The sequence below is a fragment of the Plodia interpunctella genome, chromosome Z (assembly GCF_027563975.2).
Source record: "Plodia interpunctella isolate USDA-ARS_2022_Savannah chromosome Z, ilPloInte3.2, whole genome shotgun sequence".
NCBI classification, from domain to species: domain Eukaryota; kingdom Metazoa; phylum Arthropoda; class Insecta; order Lepidoptera; family Pyralidae; genus Plodia; species Plodia interpunctella.
In genome coordinates, this window is record NC_071324.2 from 2,979,382 (window position 1) to 3,002,414 (window position 23,033).

The 23,033-nt window shown below is 36.8% G+C and overlaps 1 protein-coding gene across 4 annotated transcripts in view; it reads left to right on the plus strand.

The window, feature by feature from the left end:
- The first annotated feature begins 904 nt into the window (after nt 1-904).
- Nucleotides 905-23,033, plus strand: part of ClC-c (Chloride channel-c) — a 28,820-nt gene continuing 6,691 nt past the window's right edge. Inside the window, exons 1-15 of one of the 4 annotated variants that reach the window (XM_053767870.2) lie at nt 905-1,075; nt 1,727-1,805; nt 9,923-10,085; nt 10,552-10,584; nt 14,504-14,533; nt 15,734-15,870; nt 16,567-16,770; nt 17,116-17,266; nt 17,610-17,768; nt 19,006-19,145; nt 19,526-19,708; nt 20,202-20,416; nt 20,951-21,156; nt 21,551-21,688; nt 22,178-22,388. In XM_053767870.2, the coding sequence (XP_053623845.1) occupies nt 1,737-1,805; nt 9,923-10,085; nt 10,552-10,584; nt 14,504-14,533; nt 15,734-15,870; nt 16,567-16,770; nt 17,116-17,266; nt 17,610-17,768; nt 19,006-19,145; nt 19,526-19,708; nt 20,202-20,416; nt 20,951-21,156; nt 21,551-21,688; nt 22,178-22,388 (2,039 nt within the window). In that variant the 5' untranslated portion in view covers nt 905-1,075; nt 1,727-1,736. Of the gene's footprint in view, nt 1,076-1,726; nt 1,806-4,462; nt 4,698-4,763; nt 4,791-9,922; nt 10,086-10,551; nt 10,585-14,503; nt 14,534-15,733; nt 15,871-16,566; nt 16,771-17,115; nt 17,267-17,609; nt 17,769-19,005; nt 19,146-19,525; nt 19,709-20,201; nt 20,417-20,950; nt 21,157-21,550; nt 21,689-22,177; nt 22,389-23,033 lie in introns of those variants that run through there. The other 3 variants (XM_053767871.2, XM_053767873.1, XM_053767872.1) reach the window with 3 other exon arrangements.

Genomic DNA, 23,033 nt, shown 5'->3' on the forward strand with positions numbered 1-23,033 from the left:
CCGTGGATTAGAAGTTATTCAAAGAAGTTCTATGTACAACCATCAGTACACAGAACATATTAATAATGATTATATAATTTAAATGTATTATTATGGATTGGCATAATATTCTCATATTTTGAAAAAATCAAAGTCGTGAATATTGGACTATAATAAAATGATCATTTATTTTAATTCTCATGTTCGGGTGGAACCTTGCAATTCAATTTAAAAGCTTCAATTTAAATATTCAACTGACTGACTTGAAAATTTTGAATGTGAAAGTGTATTTTTATGATTGTATTTTATTGTATTTTAGTGCTTGATTATAATATAATACATATGTGATATATGCATACATGGTGTATCAAAGATCGACCCTTGACGAGGAAATTCCTTGACGGTTACCAACTTGACGTTTAATACGTACTTCTGTACTGAGTACCTACTAATTCCATGCGCACAACGAAAGTACTTTTTAAATCAGGAAATATGCCTGATTTAATCATAATGTCTTCTGATTTTAGAATAAGATTTTTCGAACCGCCCATTCTTCAACTTTTAAATTTGTAAATTCAAAGTCAAATGAGATAATGAACGTTCCAATTTTCCGCCCCATCTCATACAAAGTGGCAGAGCAGATTGGACATTAAAAAACCGGACACACGATGAGGGTCAAAGAAAGTCTGTCCTGTGTGTCTTACACATTCATTTCCAGGTACTCCGTACAACGAAGTACTTATTAAATCCATGCACATTTCTCTTACATATGAGCGAAACCAATACATTATGATTACGACGAGGTCTATAATTCCAATATTGGAATTCTACCTTGCGATAGCGAATAATATGTAGGTACTACACTACTTACTGATTATTTACAAATCCGAACACATTTTTTGACTTTGTTTTTTTTTTATGAAATGAAGGAAAGGAACTTGTTTGATTTCCTTCGTCAGAGTCGTGTCCTACAAATTTTAACAAATTGGTTTTTAATAATTTTTTTGAAAACTATAATAACATTATCCCCATAGTATGTGTAAAATTTTATAAAAGATGTGTAACTGGTGATAGGACGGACACAATTCACCTAATTGTAAGTACCTAACTACGTAAAATTGTTAGTAATTTTCTATCTATTTACGGCTGGAGAAGTAATCATTCAATAATATACATACATGAAGAAGTATAGGATGAACGTATGTATATGTTAGACGCAGATTTTAGAAAATTGTATGTAACCTTTATTTACATAGGTTACATAGCTGTACCTGCTGTAAATTACTTTTTCATAATACACATAAAGGGGGCGTTATATTGTTTACATTTCTTTATAATCGTAGTTTACATTTCTTTATAATCGTAACATTTACGTGTATGTAAACCTAATATTTCTTTGAGGTATCAGAAAAAGGTGATAGGTGGATAGTATATTTGACAATACACTTATTGTATTTGCTAAGGGTATGGTATATTTGGATATTAGTACCTACTCTATGATAAGAGTAAGTCGACCAGACCTTAAAATACCTTACTCCTTTTTTAGTTTGTATACCAACTCTTATACTTTTTTGTTAGCCTATGATATCTTGACCCCCCGGGGCTGAGGCCAAATCTCTACTCCACAGCAAGTATGAGAAGAAAAACTTAAAAAAAATTGCAGTTTAAACTATTTTATTTATATTATTTTTAGATTGTTTGTTTTGAACAATACAGCAAATATCATAAATAATATTTTCCCCCTCAGGAACAGTGTGATGGAAAGGTTTCCACTGAAGTCTTCCGTGCCAAAAATGGGAAGCACCTATCAATCTGTCTATAAAAAGGTAATATTTAGATATAAAAACCTAGATCATCTGACTCATATTCTCATGTTCCTTGTTTCATTCAAGGGTGTACCTAATGCTGTGAAGCCCAGAATCAGCAAATTGTGAAGACCTAGTGCCCATTTTGTCTAGTATAGAAACTTCGCCCATAGCTTTTCTAATTATTTTTTTAAGATAGTGGATATGATGGTCAAAAATAGTCTGAGCACTTAGGTATGCCTTAGTACTAGTGTATAATAGACTGGGGAACAAGCATTTTTGAGTATAATGTATAATAGACTGGGGAACAAGCATTTTTACACTCTGTGCACTTTGTGAAGTCAAGGCATTTCAACAAACTTTCAAAAAGTGCCAGATTGTTAGGTTTGTACTTGAACTATAAACTCTGAAATAAAAGGCTTTATTTTTTATAAGTAATAATAATCCAAACATAACTTTTGGAATTTAAAATGCTACCATGTAAAGCTACATCTCAGAACAGCGGCAACTTTATAATTATGCTACTTATATATTATACTTAGACACTAAAAGGAAAGGCAGAATTTACAATTTCTTCGTAAGCGCTCTGGTTGGCATCAGGGATTATTTATATATAGGTATCTTAAGTGGGGTCCACAGTTTGTGTTTTCCCTACCCAATCAACAAAGACATTCAACATCATTTACACAAAAATATTGTTTAGTACATATTTGTGTCAACAAAGATTTTTGTTTTCCATGCCTGATTGAAAATATGGACACAATACACAACACAAGAAACCCCACACGGGTTCATGCACGGTTCTGCCACTTTGTTTGTTAGAAGTTCTCCACAGAGTGTGTAAAGAAACATCAAAGTTTTGTCTATGTGTTTTCATTGAATGTTTACATACATCTTTAGTTGAGCTATTATGAGCGTGCTGCGTCTGGGCCTCGACCGAGTTCGGCTGAGCCCTCGGTGGTAGTACATGTACAATCGATCGTTCTTGACTGTATGGAAATTGGATGTGTTCGTCTAGGCGTGCGAGGTTTCAAGTCACACTGGAATCAGTTGGCGGTGCCACTCTTGAATATCACCACCAGCTGGTTCGAGTGTGTTCTTCTGTAGCCTTGCACCACTGAGACTCTATTTTACCTTGTAAAGTTCGGGACGCGCTCTCGTTTCGCTCGTTTCTCTTTTGTATAGATCACAACATAACACCAATATAACATATATACTTACAGGATCATCAGCTATATTTAGACTTGTGTAATTTTCGTTTTTAAAGCAGCGGCGGCGTATCAGCACGCATGCGCGATACGATCAGCTATTTACAATTGTTATTTCGGATAGGTTACGCATGCAAAATTAATAAAACTGAAAATTCAAAGCTCATCATCAGTCCATTTCATTGTCGGCTTTATGCAAGGCCCCCTTGATGGAGGATATTGAAACAAAGATCAGCGAAGTGCAACATATTTTGCACATCCCTGTAGTGACACGAAGGGCTTTGTATAAAATTTCCCTTAAAATTTTAAATCCAGCAGCTATTTCCTAGCGCCACGTTATAAACTGCTTTGACAAACGCTGTCTTCAATGTGATGTATCTATATTTCAGCTGAAAAATCCGGCGAACGTATATTAGTCGAAATATGCGGACGGAGCCGCTATGTTATCCCGGCATACACTGTCGGCAAACAGTTTCGAACTTTATTGATTGAATGTCGTTGTGACATCGTCATTCAAAGCGCTGGGTGCTAATAATATACGTGCTATAATATTTCGGCCGTATTGAAAACCGGCTGAACGCCGCGGATTGTACCGCTACAATAATGTTTTCACCATAAATAATTATAGATTTAACTAGCGTCCTATTCCGCTATATCACTACATATTATAAAACAAAGTTATTTACCGCGTCTAACAGTCAGTTCGCGATAAACTCAAAAACGGACGGATTTTCATACGGTTTTCATCTATAGATAATGTGATTCCTGAGGAAGTTTTAGGTGTATTGGTGTATTGGTTTGCCCGAGCGTAGCTGGGACGGACCTCTGGTATATTATAAAACTAAGTTATTTTCTGCGTTTGTCTGTCAGTTCGCGATAAACTTAAAAACTACTGCACGGATTTCAATTCGGGTTTCACTTATAAATAGTGTGTGAATCCTGAATAAGGTTTAGGTAAATAATTTATCTTTTTAACCGATGGTATTATAGAAAGAATAGAAATAGTCCAGATCTCGTCAGTCAGTTCTGTCTTGAGTGATAACGGGGCGCAAGAAACGTATGCAAATGCATAGAGGCGCCCCTTTTGTATCCAGTGCCCGGATCTACCGGTCTAAAAAGTATATAATTATAATTCCATTCATCATATTCATATATGTCAGTTTATTACAAGATCCTAAGGCCGTTGGAGATTTAAAATATTGAGGAACAAGGCCAGCTCAATTGTAAAGATTCACTTGATCATAAATTATTTTCTAGACTCCACTATATTGCAGTTGCATTGTCCCATTGTCCTGATACCCGTCGCATCTATCGTGACCTGCCGTCCAACGCGACTGCGCACTACGTGACCGAATATAGAACGCCCCTCGCTCGTTATCCCTTACAACCTGTAGCCGCCTTCCTCACTTAGTCGCATGATGCGCCGGTGCTTCGATTGCATCTTTGTTTTCTGCCTAGGTTCGAGGGAGGGTTGTCTATTTCAGATATATTGATATAAGTGTATTCGCTAGTGCTTCTGGATTTTATTGATTTCGGTGGCGCACGCCTCCGGTTCAAAGTGTGTTTCGCTCAGTGCGCTACCGAACGTGACAATCCCACGCACTGAAATCGCGTTTTATGCGATAACTATATACCTACTTGCATTGTGAATTTTCCGAAATGAAATCATACGATTAATAGAACTTGCGAACAATTGTCACAAATTGTACGTATTTTTTGTTGTGTTATCGTTGTTAATGTGAGTTAGCCAATAAAATGTGGAATACATAGTTGAAATTAATAAATAATGTACCACCAGGTATGGTAGCGTAATTTTTTTTTTTTTATTCGTAGTGGTCGTTGTGGGAATGAGAATGCTTATTGTCTTTTTTTACCTTATTTCCTTATGAAAACTGAAAGCCTGCTTGTATAATACAATAAATAATCAGATATCTAGGTCCTCGACAAAAAATAGACTATATAAATAGTCGTAGAAGCAATCGTGTCATGAATTATTCAATCACTTTTTCATTCAAACAAAACTACAAAATAATATAGATATATTTTTAGTTGGTCATAGTTACACACCTGCAGTTAGTGTCGTGCATTCAAGCTGAACGGACCGTGGAATATTAAGTTTTGATTCGCAACTGGTTTTGTTCAACATATACTTTAATAATATTACTACTGAGCATTTATTTATTACTAAGGTTTTGGTACGCGACATCTGAAGTTCCGTCCCCTCTTGATATTACTGTTATTAGGTAGGTGAAAAGAAAATATACATATACACGAGGGCTGCTATTTATGTATCCGGAATAACAAAATTAAACAAACATATATTATTACATATGGTTTTATTGTTTCTCGAAGTATTCTCCGCGATGATCTATGCACTTCTGCATACGATGAAACCAATTTTCAAAGAACTTTTTCCATTCTGATTGAGGTATGTCCAAAACGTGTGTTTTGAACGCATCAACGGCCTCTTCGCGGCTCGAAAAACGTTGACCACGTAATTTATTTTTAATGTTTGGAAATAAATAAAAATCATTGGGTGCCAGGTCGGGGCTGTACGGCGGATGACCCGTCAATTCAATCTTTTGACCCTCCAAAAAATTATTTGTTTCAGCCGACTTGTGGCAGCTAGCATTGTCGTGATGAAGTATGATTCTGCGTTGTGGGTTGTTCTTTCGTATTTTTTCAAAGACTTCTGGCAAACAAATGGTGGTGTACCATTCAGAATTAACCGTCCTACTATTCTCTAGTGGCACTGTAGCTACATGTCCGTTGATACCAAAAAAACAAGCGACCATTTGCTTTAAAGTGCTTCTCGCACGAACAACTTTTGTTGGATTCGGTTCATCTTGAAAGACCCACACCGTTGACTGCTGTTTAGTTTCAGGGTCATAAGCATAGATCCAGGTTTCGTCACCTGTGTAGATATTATAAACAGCTTTTGACGTGCCACGGTTGTATTTTTTTATCATTTTCTTACACCAGTCGACACGAGCCTGTTTTTGATCTACGCTCAAGTTGTGCGGAATCCAACGCGAACAAATTTTTTTAACAATTAAATGTTCGTGTAATATCGCGTGTATACTCGTCATACTAATGCCCAGAGACGCCTCTATCTCGCGGTATGTAACATGACGATCTTGCATTACTAATTGTCGCACAGCATCAATATTTTGTTGTACCACTACCGATTTAGGACGACCCTCCTTAATTTCATCCGTGAGCATAGACCGTCCACGTTGAAATTCCTTAAACCAATAATACACAGTGGTTTTCGATGGTGCTTCATCTCCAAAAGTTAAAATCAGTTGTTCGATGCACTGTTTTTGAGTTAATCCACGCCGAAAATCATAATAAATCATCGCGCGAAAATGTTCACGAGTTAAATCCATGGCAATGAAGACAAGCTATTTTCAAAATTGGCGCCAATTGAAAAAAACAAATGACAGGGACATGAAAAATATTTATTCTCTAGCCGAAGAGTTCTATTTTCAAATGTTGTAATTACTTTTTAAATATTCTAGAATTATTGGCCAGTTCCGGATACATAGCAGCCCTCGTATCTCACAGAAAACGTACATTTTTGGTCACTAATCTACTGATCCGTTCAGTAGTTTTTCTTAAATTACGGCTCATGCGCAGGTGGGTGGGGGACTATTAATGTCCCCCACCCTGTTTGGACATTGTCATGGACATTTTCTTCAGGCCGTCCCAGGCCTGAAGAAAATGTCCGCTAAAAATCTCCGCGTACAGAATATACAGGCCTCATTTTGGTAGTGACGGACGCAATCCGTTTCTTCGAGCATCTTCAGTCATCAACTAACAAACCACTGGACCAATATCCCTCCGCGCCATTAGTGATTCTTGCGGATTTTGACGCTTATCACAAACTTGGTTCCTGGTAAACTGGCTAGCGCGGAGATGTGCTGTATGAATTTACTCTTGCTCACGGATTTTTGCAAGTGGTTCACTCTGTAACCAGAGTGCGTTGAGAACCATAAAGCTCAAAACTGGACTGTCGCTGAGACAATCCTGGCTGGGTTGGAATGAAAATTACGTAGGGAACAAATGTCTGGTTATGCCGCTCACGCCTAGCCTTACAACCCAAGAAGTGATGATATGCGTGCCAATGGTCTGACAACTGGAGATGCTGACGACCGTACGAAGTGGATATGAAAATGTAGGAAAGCAGAACCTGGGCTCCGATGCTCAACGGCTGAGGAAGAAACCGGGAAAACGCTCAGATGAAAGAGAGAGAAACGAGCTGTACGAATTGTCGACGACCCTAAGGCTACATACCATATTGAGTCCTTGCAAGTGAGAAGAGACTTTGCACCAAAGAACCCGCGTATGCGTATAGTTGCATGTTCCGAGCGAAAAAATTAACTATAATTATTTTAAAGATCTGGTTGCGATTTCACTCGCCTCCCTTATTACACTGTGTATAAATTTGCTAAAACTTATGTGACAGTCCGATTTTATGGCACCGTCGTTGACGGACAACGCAGAAATGTAATTTCAACGTACGTCAATGACCTATAATAGAAAACAGTCAAAACAAAGCAACAGAAAAGCGGCACGTCGTCGCAACGGTGCCGGGTTCTTAGAAGATCGAATGTAGCGTCGGCTGCTATTATTATATTTTAACTTTATTCCTAGAGGATAAGGTTCAAAAGTATAACTGAACAATTCAGCCGACCGTACTTCTATAATCAAATATCTGACAGGCAAGAGGTAGGTGAACATCTTACCTGCCAATCAAATAGCGCGTAACGTTATCTATAGGTTACACATACACTACAAGATAAGTGTCGATCTGAGTCTGGGCCTTATCTTGTATAGAATTTTTTGTGGTGGCTACTACATACTATAATATGAAATGTTTCGTTTTAGAAACCACAGTTTCATTCGATTTTCAAAAATTAGGCATATTTTTGTCCATCTAAAAACTATATAGTCCAACTAGCCGTTTACACGCCGCTTCGCCCGCTTAAATTCCCTCGGGAACAGATTTTCCTCGTATTAAAATAGTTGAATTAAAATATCCATAGCGCATTTAGTACACACATCGCCATCTAGTGTTTTTATTGCAGTTTTTTTTATTGGCATTTAGCGCCACCTTAAAATACACACAGCGCCATCTAGTGTTTTTTTATATTTGGCGCCATCTATAATAGATTACTGGTTTTTCGCAAATGCCTCGGGAACGATAGTTTTTTCCGGGTTGAAAGGTACCCTATGTCCTTCTCAGAGGTAACAGACAAACTTACTTTCGCATTTATAATATTAGTTGGGATTAATATACTTTGCATATCTTAATTACCGCTTGAAGATTTCTTATCAAACAAATACTTATAGCAATTTGTAAGAACAATGAAGGTGATATAATTTGAGGTTTTGAGTAATGAGTCAAACTTTATACCTACCTATTCTATAATGCATGTGCAGTAGTGCACATTTGTCCAGTTTAACAACCATCCTCGATTTTCTTACATTACAAAACAGGGTGATAAAATAGGTTTTTTTTTCTTTCCGTCCGGTTTTGTGTTCTTGATCCCTTCCATTTCGAGCAATGGCAATGTCTTCCATTTTTTTGTTGGCACCCAAAAAAGGTGTAGTCAATCTTTGGACAGTGACCTTAGTTGGCAATTAACTTGTTTTATTATATGAATTGATGAATCTGCGATGAAAAAAATGTCGGTGGTCCATAGTACGAGGGCAGCCTGAGCTTAGACCCTCGTAATGTCCACTAACTCCCAATACAACTTTAAATTTTAGTGGTTGTGAGTAACAGAATCGTGCGCGGAGCGAAGCTACGAGCCTACACAAATCACTAGTAGAGCAACTAGACCCACCGTCATCTTAATATTAATTTTTAATACCATTTTAGGAGCGAAGCGACGAACCATCATAATCCTAAAAAGTTCATTGGTGTGTATGCGACCAAATGAAATTAATAAATAAATAATAAATAAATAATTATATTAGGACAAATCACACAGATTGAGCCAGCCCCAAAGTAAGTTCGAGACTTGTGTTATGGGATACTAACTCAACGATACTATATATTTTATAACAAATACATATATAGATAAACATCCAAGACCCGGGCCAATCAGAAAAAGATCATTTTCCATTATGACCCGACCGGGGATCGAACCCGGGACCTCTCGGTCCAGTGGCAAGAACTTTACCACTGCGCCACCGAGGTCGTCAAATTAATAGAAAAAGTCATGTCAAATATGCCATTAGACGACTACAACACAATCTGACACCAGTGTTAGCAATAAAGCACTAGATAGTAGATTACCAGCTTAACGATTTAGCCGTTAAAGCATGACGTAGAGAAAGACAGACTTTCGTTTTTTACGTTGTCGAACACGTTGTCGTGACAGAGAAACATACTTATCCTAGTTGATTAAGTATAATATTAGTTCGGGTAAAAGCATGATAAATTCCACACCTAAACCTCCCTCAGGGATCAATCTACTGCGCACGGATTTTCACCAATATATATAACAACACTAGCTGTTGGTGAAAATCTGTGCAGTAGATTTTTAGTATATCGCGAACAGACAGAAAGACAGACGCGGCAGAGGGCATTGTTTTATAATATAGTTATTACTAGATATTGCCCGGGGCTTCGCTCCCGTGGGAATTTTGAGATAAATTATAGCCTATAACAATCTTAGATAAGTAATGTACCATACCTACTGGTGAGAGAATTTTTGAAATCTGTTTGGTAGTTTCGGAGATTACCCGCCTCAAACATACAATTTCACGCTTACCTCTTTATAATAATTGTATAGATGAGGATAAATATTTTTGGTTACGTCGTCGAACAAAGCGTGGCAGACAAGACGGACATAAAGACAGACATTCTCATTTATATCTCATTTAATCAGTATGGATTATATTGTTTTTGTTTGTCAGGGTACGTCGTCGAACAACGGTCGCGGGCTCCACTCCCCGAGCGAGGATGACATGGTAGACATCACGCCGGGGCTCCAGCAGGCGGCTGACACGACCCCCACTAACCACGGCACCTTCCAGTTGTACGAACACAGCGGTCGCAACTCGGCTGCCAGTGCTAACTGTAAGTATATACTTTTTTGCACGTAAAAAAAAAGAAAAGCTTTTGTTTCTTTATTTTATACACTATCCTACTAATATTATAAATTGGATAATCATAACGTTATTTGGAGAAACCATTGCTTAAATATATCTTCTTTTTTGTATACTCTAAAGAGTAGGGCTAGTTAGGCAAGCAGATTGGAGACGTGTAGTTCACTGTAGCTTCCCGTTTCTAAACAGATGCTTGGCGGGCGCTTTCGTGTGATACCACATAAATATTTTTGGCAAGACGAGATTCCGTCGCGTCTAAATCACTCGTCCCTTTCTTCTCACACGATGAATTAAATGAAATATTTGGTAAATGATCCAGTAGGCTTTAGACCCTTGATCTTCTTCTACTACTGCACTACAACATGGTCTAATGATCAGGTCACATAGGTATTATTAAACTTAAATTTATGTGACGTCATTTTATTTTTCTGTTTAAGCGTACATCGCTCAGTACTTCAGTTCTTCAGCCGGTAAGCCCTATACCCAAATTGTCATATAACAGTATGCGTGTACCTAAACACACAGCACAGCCATGTCCTTACGTCTGGGTTTGCTTGAAAATAGAATTAGTTTCGCTAACTTTGAGTAAATTGAAGTTCGTTCATCTCATTTCATGCTTGGTATCGAACCTAAAGCCTAGTTTACATGCTTACAAAACCGGCTAAACGTCATTTTGCCAAGTGTCAAAAGTAGCTCACATTAAAACAGTTACAAGCAGTGTGTAGTGCTTTACCGGGCAGGTAAATCCAAGAACCCAAGACAATGAAACCTAAAGACAACGAGCTAGCTTAACCATAAAATGAGACAGAACGTTACCATACAACTTCCCGGCTCAACTCCTACCTACAAAGCGGAAAATTAGGCAAACGTTGAGACAAAAGATATTAGCGCTCTGTCTCTTTTCTTCTCATGTATTTTCTTTTTATTATATGAGCGAAATGAAAGATATGACGGAGTCTATAGTTTTCTCTGTCTAAGGGTAGATCACACTAGATTTGTTTGTGTCAGACAGAAACTGTACGATCCGGGTTTAAACCTTTTTTTGTAAATCAGACGTATTTATCGCGTTCGCGAATGATATTTTTGGAATTACTTAATACGCATGGGGGCTTTGATAACAATTATAGTAGAAAATAATAGTTATAAATGTACCGTTATTCATAAAAAGGTTGAAGCTCACTTTAAGCTTAAGTATATTTTGTCATTGATTTGGCTGGGTGAAATATCACGAGCGTTTTGAACTCCGCCACGGGTTATCATTAGTGTTTATTAAATTGTACCATACACAGTAATCATTTTAATTATCCTATTTTATAAATAAGTAAAGTACTGGTACAACGTAAATTTTATAAATGTTTAATAAAAGAAAGATGATTCTTTATTTAAAAAAATGACCGATACGAATGGAACGCTACACGCCGCGTTCAAACGCTTGTGAAATTCACCCGGCTTTGAAAGAACGAGACAAAACATAGTATTCTTTAACTTTTTAATGAATATTGGGGATAAATTATAGCAATAGTAACCACGCAGCAACTAAAAAACGGTACCTGGACTAATTAGTTGGACGTAACTATTATTAATCCCAAAATCTCCAGGCAAACTATTACCACGTGTGTTTACTTTTAATAGGGATAATATCTGAGGGAACTTTTTTATCTACATGCTCCGTCCATGGTACTGAACAACTTTTCACTTTTCGCTTCCATATACGAAAAGTTGTTCAGTACCGTGGACTAGGCATGTAGATAAAATAATGCCAATGTATAAGAAATCATCCTGTATAGTAGTAGAAGCTTCTAAACTCGTTTTATTATTGTTATTCCATCAATATTTTTACATTAGTATAAATACAGAAAAAAGTTAGTACTTTCGTTTACTCTCCGTTTACTATGCTCATGTAAACGTGGCTTAGCTGCTCCCGTATATCGACCTAATTCAATTATGTCGTGATCCTAATACGAATATGAATACGTGGTACACAGCTGATTAGATATAGCTCTGTTGATAATTTAGTATATTTCTGATATTCAATGTCATTGCTTGTTTGTGTACGATAGGTTTAATATTATGGAATCACTCATGCAACCCTTCGATGACGATACGGAACCCTTGGTCAGCCATGTAGGTAAATTGTGTTTCTTTTATTTAACTCTCATTTCTATATCCTTATGATATAGTGAGTGAAGTGTACGTACCGATATAATGTTGTTAGCATCGGTTGTGACTTGTGACAAAATATCGATGTCGAGAATTTTGCACATTTGTGCACAATATTCGTGCAATGATGTCGATTTTTTTTCACCCAACTTCTTTTAATGTAGATGGCATCATAGGCATTTTCTTAAGTCCAGACATGTGACTATAATAACAATTTCCCGGCTTCGCTTGTGTAAAACCATAATACATTATACACCTTATACACAGATTTTTGAGTTCATCACGTTCAATACAGACTGACAAACAAACACGCGATAGGGGGTCCTTTTTATAATGTGTAAAGATTAGATAGTAAATATAATAGCGAATTTTCTTTAGCAATCCAAGATTCCACTGTTATGAACGGTGACCTGCGTCATGCGATTATATTTAATTTTCATTCTTTAATTTGATTTTACGCGTTAAATCGTCATAATCAAACACATTTTCATGGATAAGCCGCCATGCGTCATGCGTCATGATAAAATTAAGTTGCAAATTCGCTGCGAATTTACACTGTGTCTTAATGTACGAGAAAAAATTCTAAATAAATTGCACAACTTCTTAAAAATATCGAAATTACCACTTTATTTGTAAATTTGTGTTTATTTCCTTTCATGTCACCGAACATTTTCACTACACGCATAAATCAACAAAAAGAAAAAAAACTGCACGGGGCGCAATCTAAGTAATACTTTCAATAATATTACTTTTTTAAATTAAGTAAATTATAAAATAGAATAACTCGTGAAAGTCACAGTCTGTCGCTGTACCAAATTTCGTTTAAGACGGTCCAGTAGTTTTAGAGTTTACTCGTTACAAAGAATAAAAAAAAATGTCTTTGTAACATTAGTATCTTGATACAAAGTTTATTGTGGGCCGTTGAGTCTTGTTGACAATTTATTAGTCATTCAAAAAAAAAAAGTCTACAAAGTCTTGATACCTATTTTAGTATTTTTTGATAAAGATTTTAATGAATTTCGTAAACAACATAGTAACAACATAGTTTCGTAAACAACATAGTGATATTTTTTATACTGTGTTGTAGTGATGTTAACTAAGTATTTAAAACATAAGTTTTAATACTTACCTACTTAAGTATAAAAGTTAAGAGAGAGAACAAACTAAAATCTTTATGGCGCCTAGAAAGATACAAGTTTAATTAGCCGTGTAAATATTAGGCACAAACCTATTTTAAACCTTAAATCAATAATCGTAAGGTAGCTTACTAAATGTTCTTAGGATTTGCTCAATTTACCAGAACGGTGAATTGCGAATCACGTGATTTCATACATAAAGTTAGACACGTCGAATACAAAACAAAATTCGCGTTCAATAGATATCCGACTAGCGGTTTTTGTTGCCAGTTAGGTAATAGGCCTTTCCAATTTCGACGGGTAATGGTGGGAAATTTCATACGGAAAATTCAGTGTCTGTCTGTCAGGTGACAGGTGTCAGGTGTCCTATTCTGAGCATTACTTGAGCAAATTCAATATGTAAAATACTAATGAGGTTCCAAATGGTGTTATTGTGTTTTGGGACTTTGGTTTTTATCGGACCCCAGGTTTTTTAAAATTTGAAACGCCAGACGTGACGTCACTCTGTTAGTAATTTCATACGACTTTCTCACGCACATATTAATTTACTCGTTCAGTAGGTATAGGATTACTAACGGAATGACGTCACCTCGAACCCAATACCTATGGCGCAGGCCGTTTTTGACATTTGAACAACACACACACATCAAGATGTTTTTTTAAATGGAAATATAAAATCAACACTTAATTTTTATAAATAGATATCGACATTTCCCGTTTACTTTTTATGAAATATCTTTTCTTACTTGGTGGAAAATAAAGTCTTACTTCACACAGTCGCAGCTCATCGCTACTTGCAACGTTTTTCCAACTAGCATAATTTATTTGTCGATTGGCAACACACTCTACTTGTTTTTGACGTTTGCGCTTTGACGTTTCCACTTTCCATCTTATGTTGCGTCAAAATTTATCCTTTTTTAGATCTCTACATCAAGAATGTTATTTATTCCTTTGTTTTCTTTTATTTATTATTAAAAACTTAATCATTAGTTATATATAAAATTGCATATTACTACAATCGAGTATTCTCTGACTTCGTCAACAAATGTTTTGTTGGGAAAATAAGTGATAAAAATGCGAAATATTGTTGCAGGGGACGCGATTATATTCTCCGGGATGCAAGGTAAGTAATCAAATATTTGATTATTCCCATTTACTTCCTGATTTAAATCATTGTTAATTCAACTACAAACATGAATGTCAAGTTACCCTGTATGGATATCTATTCGGTGTTAATAAAGGCGGATTTACTGTGAATATGGATAGGGTGATGTGCCACTTTGTCAGGTACAGTCGATAGTGACTGTACCTGGCAAAGTGGCAATGATATTTTCCTTACTATGTTTTTATCATTAGTCACTTTCTATTTAGCAATTCACAAGTCATTTATTTACAGCTTGGTTATTTCTGTATAAATATTTTAATAAGCTCATCTTTCTGGTTAGTGTTAGGTCTAACTATGCGAAATGAAAACACAAAGATTGTTAATAAATTCGAATAAAAGGGGTGAGTTCAATTGTTATCATTATTGTGAAGTTCTTTATTCTAAATTAATAATAAAACTTTATTAATTTAGGACAGAAACCATAACTTAAATATTAGATAGCATTTATGGCCTAACTGATTTTATTTTATGGGATAATAATTATCTGAATATATGAATAAACAATATTTATGAAAAAATATTTTTCGAAATCTAAGGCTAAGGCCAGATCCCGTTTGAAGCTTTACATTTTTTTTGTAAAATAGCTTTACAATTTTTTTTACAGGAATAAATCTAAATAAGTAACTTCTTAAATTACACAACTATTTAAAAAAATATGAGAATAGGCAATAATCTTTCTAAATGTTGTGACCATTTTAGATATGTGAACATAATTTATAGGATAGACTGGGATGACTATAACACTCTTGGAAAGGTTTTTAAATGTTGCGGTAAATAGTTACAATGTGAATTTTATTGTGGTTGAAGACCGCGACTTCGTTCGCGTGACCGAAGTAATACCTCTTCACTGTATCGAAAGATTTACTCCTGTAAAATTATAAAAAAATAAATTAACAATGTAAGATTTTGTGAAAAAAGTGGTTGCAAATGTAGAGTTTTAGTACATGAAATGTTTTCATTCATTTCTTATATGTAGGTTTATGTCATAAAAAGAAGTAAATATAACCCCTATTTCTCTGAAAATGCATTACAAAATGCATTGCTGCAGGATTTTTTTTTTTGTTTTTCTTTGTTATTCTAATTTATAGTTTCTACATATAACAGCTGGACGCGAAGTTGTTAATAGAATTATTTGATGTGATTTAAAACTATGCATAGGAGATGATGACATCCCGGGAATCGGTCAGTATGATGACTTCCACACAATCGACTGGCAGCGAGACATTGCCAGAGACCGCATGCGGCACAGGTACATCGTCAAGAAGCGCCAAGACTCAATATGGGACCTAATCAAGGTAGGCAATTTTCTGTTTCAGGTTTTTGAAGTTTTAAGTTCTTACTTCCCTCAAGGACTAAATTCCACAGTTAGGCCTCTTGTCTGGGCCCTTCCTGCGTGTGGTAAAGTTTAAGTTATAGTAATTAAATTACAGTTGAATACAAGTATTTGCATAAGATAATGGTTTTTAAAGCCTGTATTATATGTCCCAACCACGCTGAAACCGCCATCCTGTTCTTGTTCTACCTCGACGACCTTCGGGAGCCTTGCTTAGTGACATTTTTTAAGTGTCATGGCTCCATCGTTCGTTAAAATGATGATTTTGCCAACGTCAAGGTTGAGATTGACATGGTATATAATAGATTTTCACGAAAATACGGAACTACTATTTTAGGATTTCTTTTATTGTATTTTTATTAACAATAATCTTGAATTGAAGGCACGTACAGCAACTGCCTTTGTTTACATTTGATATTGGCAATATTAACAGTCCTGAAACTATTTTCTTATCATACTGAAGTTAAAATTATGCCTAAAAGTTGTTATTTTGTTCATCGAGCAGTCCATAATATTTTTGTCAATGTAAAGTATGTGTTGTTGACATTTTAATGCTCTCTTTTCAATTAACTAATCTTGCTGGTTGGGAGTGGTGCGGTACAAACCGCACCGGACCTAAATGTAGACCTGCAAAATCTATGATTTGGTCTTATTTTAGGGTGCACACGACGCATGGTCAGGATGGGTGTGCGTGTTGCTGGTCGGAGTGTGTACCGGCGTGGTCGCCGGGGTCATTGACATCGGAGCTTCGTGGATGACGGACCTAAAGTTCGGCATATGTCCTCAGGCATTTTGGTTCAACAGGGAGCAGTGTTGCTGGTCCAGTAATGACACAACTTTCGATCATGGAAACTGCTCACAGGTGAACATATTAGTTTAAAAGCCTATTCTTTAGTATTATATATTACTGTGTAAATACAGATGTGAGACAGAAAGTTTTATATTTATACAACTGTAAATACAATGTTTGGATATTTTGAGAAGACTGCACTTTTATAACAAGTGTGGTGCAAGTTTCTTATCAAGTGATAATGATTATTCTTTTATTTTTATGAATACTGGCTTTAATACATTGCGTTTCTATTTATACATCAAAAATTTGATGTATGTTAATATGTATGTTCAGGTGAAAAAATGATTTGGTTGATTGTGACAAAAAGTTTTGTAAAAACTAATTGAGATAAGACTGAAGAAAACATTGTTTTAGTGGAAAACATGGCCCCAAGTGTTTGGTGAGTCGCGCGAGGGCGCCGGCGCATACGTCATCAGCTACTTGTTCTACATCGCGTGGGCGCTGATGTTCGCCGCGCTCTCCGCCTCGCTCGTGCGCATGTTCGCGCCGTACGCGTGCGGCTCCGGTGCGTACAGACCCAAATACATATTAATATATACAGTTCAGAAATGTGTGAAACAGCAATAAAGCATACAAATTTGACATAAATCTGTTTTTAATTTTAATTTATTTTTGGAAGCGAGATCTTGCATCTGACTACTATGGTATTGTACTATACTATGTTTAATTGAAAAGTCGTGAGTTCGGTTCCGGTTCGACCCGAACCCCATGAACAATTGTCCTCACCGCGTTCCACTTATTTTCTTATTGAGCGTAACTTAACCCTTTGCTGGATATAAACTGTGTGTACACGTGTTAACGATTAACCTTCTTACGCGTCCGCACTTAATTTACAATTTTTCACTCAGGTATCCCTGAGATCAAGACAATCTTGAGCGGCTTCATCATCCGAGGGTACCTGGGCAAGTGGACGCTAATCATCAAGGTCGTTGGCCTCATATTGTCCGTCTCATCTGGCCTCTCGCTCGGGAAGGAGGGCCCTATGGTGCACATCGCCAGCTGTCTAGGTATGGCTTTATGTCTATTTATTTGACTGCCCAAAAGTGGTGTGTTTTAATTATGTCAAGGTTTATGTTTGTATGTAATTTTCTTTTTTCCACAAAAATAGGAAGAAGCTCACATTTTTGTAACTACAAATATAAATCTTCATTACTAAACAAATAAAAATATGATTTTATTTTTAGCCGAAATTTACATTTGCAATTAGCATTTCGTTTCTCAGTTAGATGGAGAGTTCATTTATGCGGCCATCCGTGCATAATATAACCAAAATTACGATTTGCAAAAAGATAGAAAGCAAACATTGATTGCTTATAAATTTTTAGTAATGAAATTTTCTACAAGGAAATTGCTGTGACAAGCGATGTGTGTGTGTGTGACAAAGTGATGAGCGTGACATTAAACAATCCTCATTAAATTCTCAATAAATCTCGTTGAGAACTAGATAAAAGCCTAGGTAGTCACGAATCATGTGATTTTAGCCTTATTATACCTGACATTTACAATTACTAATAAATAATATTCCGAAATCTCTAATTGCAAAAATAAGTGAGTTTTATGACATTTATCACTCTAAGGATTGAATCAGATTCATTATCTTTTTGTATCGCTCTCAAGGCTCTTCCTTCGCTTCCTTAGACAATCGCCTGAGCCTAAGGTTCACTTTTCTGTTGTGATTTTCCCTAATAGATAGGAAATTTGGTCATGTCATGTAAATATTCATATCCCTGTACGCAATTAATACTTTTACAAACATTTCCAATACTATTTGCACATCGGGGATTCGCTTCCATAGGGATACCGAGATAAAAATATTCTATATGTTATTCTAGCTTACTGTCTACCGTGAATAGAATGTCATAAAAATCCTTCTGGTAGAGTTTGCGTGATTGCGAGTAACAATCATCGATACATACATCTCATATTTATAATATCAGTAAGATGCAAGCCTAAAGGCCCGTGCACACCTAATTCCTCTCCAGCACTTTTACTACAGTTGTATGGACTTGTAACGCAATCGTATATACGTCCATGTGCACGTGTGTTTAATTTCCATACAATTTTCCTGTGCACGTGATGGCACGCATTCGATCTGCACGTGACTTAAAATCCCTCTGACTGAGAACGAATCATAAAATGACAGTTTACTAAAACGCAGGTATATTGAAAAACAGTCTGCAGAAATTTCGAAAAATTGCAATATCCGAAAATGACACTCCTAAAATGATGTACTATAATGAACAGGGAACATCCTATCGTACCTGTTTCCGAAGTACGGTCGCAACGAAGCGAAGAAACGCGAGATTCTGTCCGCGGCCGCGGCGGCCGGAGTCTCCGTGGCCTTCGGCGCCCCCATTGGTGGAGTGCTCTTCAGTTTAGAGGAGGTAATTCAATAAATAATTGAGGAACGCTTCGTATTTGATTTACACGTGTATCTTTGAAAAGGAAAAATTACAAATCTTTTCTCCCTTTGTTATTCTTTTCTAAATATTTACTTTTGAAATTGTAAATTGGTACGGTTATTTTCGCTAATGGCATTTAATACACATACTAAATACTATCATCAAAGCATCATCTCCCTATGGAAGAGATGTAAAACGCTTTTTTATGCATTTATTTATAATGTTAGTTATATTTATGTCACTCGTGGCTAACAACATTTTTAGACGAAAAAGAAATGTAAAAGACCAAAAATATGTATTGCACCCAACATAATATATTATATACATAAATAAAACGCCCTCTTTATATGTAATCCTTGCAGGTATCATACTACTTTCCACTCAAAACGTTATGGCGATCATTCTTCTGCGCGCTGATAGCAGCGTTCATCCTGCGCTCGATCAACCCGTTCGGGAATGAACATTCGGTTCTCTTCTTCGTGGAGTACAACAAGCCCTGGATCTTCTTCGAGCTGATTCCCTTTATCGGACTTGGAATTATCGGGGTATGGCATTTTTGTATGGGAAAATTCTAACTCAAAACTATTTGGAAATAAAAACTGCAGCATTTATTGAAGATCCTAACTAATATTATAAATGTGAAAGTATGTTTGTTAATTCTTCACGCTCTCTCAACCAATCTTCTTGAAATTTTGCATACATATATTTTAAAGTACGGAGGAGGACATAGGGCACCATTCATCCCGGACAAATAACTGCTCCCGTGAGAATCTAACGGACGAAGACAAAAGCTTGTAATTTATAAACATGGAAGTAATATTATTTTCTATTAAAACATAATTAATATGTTTCATACACATGGAAGACAAGAATATATAGTTTTAAATGTAATACTTTTTCCTGTCAAAGATTTCACCGCTAATATTGTAATGTACATACCGAAGTCACGTGTAGCAATTTTACTGCACGATTATATAATTGTGCTGGATACGAGTTCAGTGTGCATGAGCCTTTAATAATATATTTTTATTCATATAGGGTTGCATAGCGACGATCTTTATAAAGGCGAACATCTTCTGGTGCCGGTACCGCAAGTACTCCAAACTGGGCCAGTACCCGGTGACCGAGGTGCTTGTGGTCACCCTAGTGACGGCCATCATCGCTTACCCCAACCCGTACACGCGCATGAACACCAGCCAGCTCATCTACCTGCTGTTCAACCAGTGTGGCATCTCCAATACTGACCCTCTGTGGTAAGTGTCATTGCTGTACACGTTCAAATGCGATTTCTTGCCGGTTTATTATTATTTTTTGTTATCCTTTAGTAGTGTCTGCTGCTGGGTAAAGGCCTTAATGTCTTCTTCCACAAACTCTTCTGGCATTCATAGTTCGTGCCAATTTCTCAGTTAATAGATATTAAATAGAAATATTGAGGACCTCCCTGACGTAGTGGTCAGGTCACCACGTCTGTCCGCTATCTGGAAGACCTGTGATCACATATATTTGTCTGCGGTGCTGGGTGTGTCCGTTTCTGTGTATGTCCATCGGTCCCGCGTTACAAATTCAATCCTTATACGGGCTCCACACTATCGCCGAACTCGGACAGACGTCGACGCGAATACATGAACGTTGCGTATGAGTTATATACTTATTGCAATAAAAACTTTGCAAGTACACCGAATCCGCCAAAGTTTGGTGAACTGTTCGTGGATAGAGTGACTCCGGCATTACGAGTGTTTCATACTATCTATATAATAATAATAATAAATGAGTTGTGTTTATCGTAGCGACTACAGCCGCAGTCTGAAGGACGCGAACAACGTGGTGAGGAAGGTGGCCGGGTCGGGCGTATACTCGGCCATGTGGCAGCTGGTGCTGGCGTTGGTGGTGAAGCTGGTGCTCACGGTGTTCACGTTTGGCATCAAGGTGCCCTGCGGACTCTTCATCCCCAGTCTGGCGTTGGGAGCCATCGCTGGCAGGATCGTTGGCATTGGTATAGACCATATAATGTTATGTATATGTACTGTATATTTTTCAGAAGAATGTCTGAAATTTGTAATTGGATACAATGAAATGGTGTAACGAAATACTTTGGGTAGGTCGATTTATATGATGTTTTACTTTTAACGAATACTTAACTCTCCATACAGGCACCCTTTTTAAGAACACGTGAAGAAGTTGAATATTATTCGCATGTTATTTAGCTTATAGTATCTACCTTAGGTACCGTATCATACACAATAATATACACATTGATTGTTATCAATTCGCGAAGCATAAATTTTTCTAATAACAAAAACAGGCAACGCAAAATTTTAACAAATTAAAGTGTTAATTTTTAAAATGCGAAGTTAGTGCAACAGCCATTGAAGTTATATTTCTTCCAGGCGTGGAGCGACTGGCAGCGGACCCGAACAACTGGTTCTTCTCAGGCGAATGTTCGACCGGCGACGACTGCATCACGCCCGGACTGTACGCGATGGTCGGAGCCGCAGCCGTTCTCGGCGGCGTCACTCGCATGACTGGTTCGATTCTTTTGTTTCTTTTTTAATTTTATTTTGCAGGACTGGCTGGAGAAAGAAATATGATTAAAAGTCTTTGTTTTCCAGCCAGTTAAATATCTTTTTTTCCAGCCGAACTTATTTCTTGCCACTGCACTAAAATAAATTTAAATATCGTTCTTTAAGGAAATGATAAATTATGTGTTGTGTAATCTCTTAATTAAATATGCTTTTTTGACATTTAAAATGTGACATTTCAATTATGACTATATAAATATAAGACCTACATTTGTTAACGAAGTCCTTGGAGAAAACATTGCGGTTAAGTTTGCTGCACCTCTTCACTTGCACTTTGGCAGTCTACTACAGTGGCAGTGATTTAGTTTTAGGTTTTTTTTTTCTTAAGTCAATAAGTGACATCATACTAAATTGAGCAAAGAATTTCGAATTTGAATTCGATACGCGAGTAGGAGATAGAGAGAGAGAGAAGTAAAATAAATCATCGTCCCACAGTGTCGCTAGTGGTGATAATGTTCGAGTTGACGGGCGGCGTGCGGTACATAGTGCCGCTGATGGCTGCAGCAATGGCGTCCAAGTGGGTCGGCGACGCGCTCGGCCGCCAGGGCATATACGACGCCCACATCGCCCTCAACGGCTACCCCTTCCTCGACAGCAAGGACGAATTCCAACACACGTCCCTGGCAGCCGATGTCATGCAACCCAAGTGAGTACCTTTATTTTTTAAGCCATTTTGCTCAGCGTAATGCCGGCTAAACACTATCACCTTACTCGGATGGCGACGTGAAGGAATGAACATTGCGTTGTTTGTATCAGAATCGTTCAATCAGAATCGTGGTAATTTACCACAATAAAAAAACCAGCAATTAATGTCGAATGATGATAAATTTCGGTGAATTGTTTCGCGATAATGTGTAGCCGACATAACACTGAGCCGTTATTGTGTTGCGCTTACAATTGGTATCATAATCTTCTTTATGTAAGTGTATATTTGTGTGTGTGCTCATAATAAAACCATTATATTCTAATTTTGACATTTAGATTCAGATTTATTACCTATGTAAACAAGTTTAAATGACAATCATGTTCCAGTCTGTGAACAGAAAACGGTTTTCTAATAAACTACAATTTTGCCATTTAATTTCAAAGATCTCATGGTCAAGATTGGTTGATAAACCTAGTTAATCGTTAATGATTTACTGATGCGACAATTTGTATTACAATAGTATACAATTTGTATTTTTGTCTGCTGTTTTATTTTGTCACGTATTGCATGGGTAAAGATAAACGTTTTATCTATCTCACTGTTAGAGTATTGGAGTATAATCTATACTCATAAAAATACAGTAAT